General features: G+C 36.2%; 1 protein-coding gene across 1 annotated transcript; it reads right to left on the bottom strand.

Annotated features, from left to right (window-relative positions):
- Window positions 1–2,950: 2,950 nt before the first annotated feature.
- Window positions 2,951–4,834, bottom strand: LOC133325213 (tubulin--tyrosine ligase-like protein 12). The gene has a single exon (XM_061533994.1). It carries the CDS (start codon window positions 4,832–4,834, stop codon window positions 2,951–2,953), a length of 1,884 nt encoding a protein of 627 aa, XP_061389978.1.
- Between the last annotated feature and the right edge of the window lie 619 nt (window positions 4,835–5,453).

The raw sequence follows: 5,453 nt of genomic DNA, 5'->3' as shown, positions 1-5,453 counted from the left end.
GATGCCGAAGGTGCCCCAGTCTCCCCTATACCATTGATGTTACACTATCGGGGAAATCTTCGACATGCTATGCTTACTATTAATATATATTTCTGGCACAGCAACATTTTTAAACAAAATTGTTTAAATTAATCAATGAAAAATGGACAGATCTAAAATATTGGGATTTGTTTACTTCTATTTGTATATAGACGCCCTAAACGTTCAATTTGTTTTTAATTCTATACTATGTATAAGAGCTCACTCAATCCAGCAGATTATGTAACTAAGTAGTATCCATTATTTTGTTAAAGTTATTGATATTTTACTTTAAAAAAAATTACAATGTCTAGTAATATGTTAATAATTTTTATTGTGACAACAAAACATCCCATCCATTATATACAAAAGCTATTTTAAAAATGGAATTGTCAGGTCGATAGACTAGAGAGGCCATTAAACAACTTATTTTTGCAATTATATTTTTAAGTACAGCCGTTTATTAAAATAATAATTTAATTAATCAAAATAATAATTAATCCACACACTTATTACAAAGTGAAAGTTCATCCAAAACATATCATAAACCTGTGGATTTTCGACGAAAGGTGACCTTGTTCTTAAATTGCTTACTCAGACCATAGTAGCATCTGTTGGCCCACGCTATTATTCTCCGGATTTCAAAGTTGATGTTAATAGTTTTGTATATGGCGGTACTGAGGTATATAAAATCGTTCGCTATCTCGGAGCTGTAGTTTTCAAGTTCCACAGTTGATCCGAATCTAGTGGACGTTATGATGTTAAACAGTTCACACGACAAACTGAATCGTTCGGTATTGAAGGACTCTGACTTTCCGACTTTAACTGCTGACCTTGTGCCAGTTAAAGTTAGGCTGTATAGCGGTATGTCAGGAATGTCAAACGCAGACATGGCTTTAGACACCTCTGAGCTTTATAGTCGACGAATAGGTGGAATATGCCTATGTGGATTTGTGAAAATCTGGTTAAAGGTGGATTTGCCAGGTCTGAAGCCGCATTGGTATGGTCCAATAATGTCATTGACCCTAGGCTTCAGTCGTTCACACAGCACGCTGGGTAGCACTTTATATGCGATGAGAAGGAGACTAATGTATCTGTAGTTAGCACATATTGCTCATGTTGATGGATGCTGAGGTTCCAATCATTGGGCATGTATTCCTCTAGCCAAATTGTACTAATCAATTGATGCTCCTGATCAGCATCTGGCCACCGGCCTTCAATTGTTCGGCTGGTTATTCATCGACATCTGCTGCTTTATTATTCTTCGTTTCATGCTTATTTAATAATCAGCATTATTCTGGGTGTCAATTCCACGTGAATTTACTCGCTCTTCCCCTTCGCCTTATTCTGAATTAAGTTCGAAAGCGAAAAAATCCGCTTTTGGGAAAGATTAGGTATTCTGGATTACAGGGAGTAGGAGAATGAGATGAAATTTTGTGTGAAATTTTTCGCTAATAAATTCAAAGGGAGCTGACTACAAAAACATAAGTAATAAATATTTTTATGAAAAATATTTACACAATACTTATTCTATGACGATTTAGAATATTATAAATGATAGTAAGCAAATTTTTAATTGGAAAACGACAAATAATTTTATTTTGAAATCCTATTGATAACGATGCGTGCTGAACCAAATATTGCCAAGGAATGTATAAAGGTAATAAGGAATATTTAAGTCGAGTTTGATGCATTTTAGAGGCGAAATAAAGACATTTTGCGTGAGGATCTGTCTCTCAAGAAACAAATTTTAAAAATTATGGAAAAACCAAATTTGTCTGATGAGCTTAACAGTGAAAAACTTAAATAAAAATTATGAAAGAACAAAAATAAAGCTACAAAAAATATTTTTTTTTTTTTTCAAAATTATCGTGTACGTGATTTGAAGGAAGAAATAAAGGAGTAGGAGCGAATCATAACATAACTGGCCACTTTAAGAATTTGGGGAGATAAATATCGAAATTAAATAAAAAGGCACAGAATTATGTAGTGAAATAATAAACTGTGAATTAATTAATTCAATCGCAGATTTCTTCCCATTATTCGTTGTGGTTTTGCCATCATTAAAAATGTTCTTTTATTTGTAATCTATTGTAGTTGTTGCATCAAATTGCATAAAAACAATGAACAGCTGTTTCACATGCCATATTGTAGGTTGCCATATTTTTTAACTTTAATTTATTTTCTTTTAATTACAAAACGTTTATACAGCGGATTATTGATATTTCTCATTTGTATTTTTATAAAGTTTAAATAACAATAAAAAGTAAACATTTTTAATAAAAAAATCAATAAATAAGTTATTGAAAAATATTACACAATTAAATTACAATGGGGCAACACACATTGCACCTTAAATTACAAATATGGCAACACAAATCTTTTTTTCAACCACCATTTTCGAAAACTCGAATCCGCATATCGCATTTTTGCGTCTCCCTATGCATTCAGAATAAGGCGAGAATGTGAAAGCAAAAATGTTTACATGTGAGATATTTCTCGACGAATATCCAGAATAGGGCTAAATATTTCAAATATAAAAAAACGATCTATTTTTGCAGCTCCCACAATTATTTTGCGTCCGCCAATGTATTAATAGACCTTTCCATTTCCTCTTATTTTCTGTCTAACTTTGGACTTCAACCTATTTGTTACAACATGAAGAAACCACAAAAAAAAATAATTTAATTTATTTTGTTTGTTTGAAAAAAGCTCATCAAAATAACTTTGCATTTATTTTTGCAGTCAATATAGTAATTATAAATATAAGAATACAAAATTTTTAAATAGAAAAAAAAAAACAATAAGCCGGTTAATTAAACGGCTTCGATAGCTTGTATACCCTACCATTGTAGCAACCCATATGCTATGTATCCGTTGTGTCTACATAAAGGGGTGCTACTTTTTGCCAGCACACACATATGCACGCATCTTAATACTCCTTTTGCAGTGGTTTAAAAACTTCATCGTTTGCCTCATTGAGGAATAACAACTTAAATATGTCATTATAAAAATCAGGATAATAGTCACAGGCTCTCTTACAATCTGGTGTCCAATTTACTTCCAACAGCTTCGGTTGCATGATGCTGGATTTATTCTCCCATGCCAACATAATATCAGCCGCATACAAGGCTCTTGATTGCGAACATGGCTGTATGCCACATGGTGCTGGTGATTTGGTGGCACATTCCAACATTTCATACAGCATGGAACAAATGCGATCTTCAATTTCCGACCAAGAATGTTTGGGATATTGTTGCTGCCACATCTCCAAAAAGTCATCACACTTCACATGATGCAGCTCGGCATTGTCTTGATAATTCATAACGGTAAAATGTTTTTCATAGTCGTCAAAATGGTCCAACGAGAAAGGTTTATTCGAAAATCTCAAATAGAATTTACGATGCACAAATGCTTCCAGGGGCTTCACACTTTTCAACAGCACCACATAGCGTACATCAAATTTAACCTTGGCACTGAGACTGTCACGATAGAACAGCACTGGATCTTCGATATATTTTTGGGCAATTTTAGGCCCCGTGGTGGGTAGACGTACAATATGACTCAGGCTATTGGAGATGTGTGTATCAAGAGCTCTGGCCAAATTCCATGGTTTAACAATCCAATGATTGTCCAGTCCCTTGGCAGCTCTATTCTGATAATACGAGGCAAATTGTAAAAGTTCCGTTTTTAGGTTATACGTTGTTGGCAACCATTTGGGATAGGTTTCCAGTGTTTCCTTGTTGTGATGTTCAGTGGCTGCCCTACGGCAGGTGATGCTCAGCAGATCCTTTATGGTTATAACATATTCAAAGGGGAATTGGTTGACAAATTTATTAGGGGTGGTGCGAGCCAGCTCGTCGAAATCTTTGAAATGTGTTGTCAACCACAAAACGTCGGCATCTTCAGAATTGTCCACCAGTGTAAAATAGGGCGATGTCAAGTGTTGCCTAACAATATCATATTCGGCGTATACCTTCAAGGGTTCATTTCTATCAATTTCTGGTTCGCACAAATTATCCTCATTGGGATATGTTTCGGGTATGTGACCTGCCGTGTAGTATTCAACCGAGGGTTCACACTGTACAAAACTTTCATCGGTTAAATCGGTAAATTGCCATGGCAATAGCAACACCTTACGTTCCTCGGCATCTTTGGCCACATATTCCACAAAGTCACGACACACCTGATCACCCTGCTCACAATCCTTAATGGGGAACAGTAAACTGTAGGTCACCTGGCTGTCTAAATGCAAAAATGGTACCATTCTAAAGTTGGGGTCATCTGAATGGACCACCGCAGAGCCCACTTCATCCATAATATACCAAATTGGTTGACGATCTTCATCGGATAATTGTTCACTGTTCAGTGTATAAACTTGGGCATATTTCCAGATTTTCGCAAGCACCTTGTCCACACGTTGTTCATCCTCCAAATCCACACCCGTAATGGCGCACATGCGATTCAGCAAATGGTCATATTGTTCCAACTGCTGGCGGGCAATATTTGTTCTAAATGTCCAGGCATGATCGACCAAGAATACAGCATTTGGATCATTGGCACGAATACCACCCTCGGCAGCGACGGACAGGGCAAACACTGGCCGACACTCCTTCTCATCATCTGTCACATTGGTATCCTCGGCATCCTCTTCGTCATATTCGATGAGCATCAGCTGCAACACGACACCAGCATCGAAGGTCTCCGTTGTTACTTTCCGATAAATTGATTGCCAAAAATGTTGTGGTACAGCAGCAGCTTCCAGTTGGGGTTTGTGGCGTGCCACAAATTGATGAAATAGATTAATGCCGTCCATTATTTGCAGGGCAGTTGTCGGTGAAATGTGAATGATTCGATTTGTATATGTACGAAATGAATGAATACCGTCGTCCACCGATTAGTCTGGAACATATGATGTGAGGTTAAAAACGTTCTGAAAGCTGCGAATGCGGGAGATAGGAGAGAATGGCCCGTAATGTTTACGAATGAGTATAAAGCATAACGCTGTCATGGCACCGGTCATGTTTAGAAAGAGGGCATTGAAGAAAGGTAAGTAATTATTCGACTGCGTAACGTAATAGTAAAATAATGCGGGATATCTAAAGTGAAATTAATGTAACGGAAAAAATATCTTAAACACGAATATAAATAATTTTTGGAAGGGAGATTTGTTACTCAATATGACCACTAAATATCAAATTGCAACGAATTCAATTGAAATTCAAGTCCAAAATACTGAAATTTTGGGAGACCGTTATATGGGTCTGTCTTTATATTTTTTACTGGGGAGATTAGGTACATAATAAAAACTCAAAATACCAAATTACAGCGAAATCGATTGAAAAGCGCCTCAAAACCCCCAAAATATCGAAAATTGGAGGTACTGTTATATGGAGGCTAAGAGAAAATGTGGGCGTATATTTATAATTTTTAGT

Source organism: Musca vetustissima, unplaced genomic scaffold (genome assembly GCF_032173495.1).
Source record: "Musca vetustissima isolate MV318-11 ecotype Yass unplaced genomic scaffold, APGP_CSIRO_Mvet_v1 utg128573, whole genome shotgun sequence".
NCBI classification, from domain to species: Eukaryota; Metazoa; Arthropoda; class Insecta; order Diptera; family Muscidae; genus Musca; species Musca vetustissima.
This window is presented reverse-complemented; position numbering and strand designations above follow the sequence as displayed.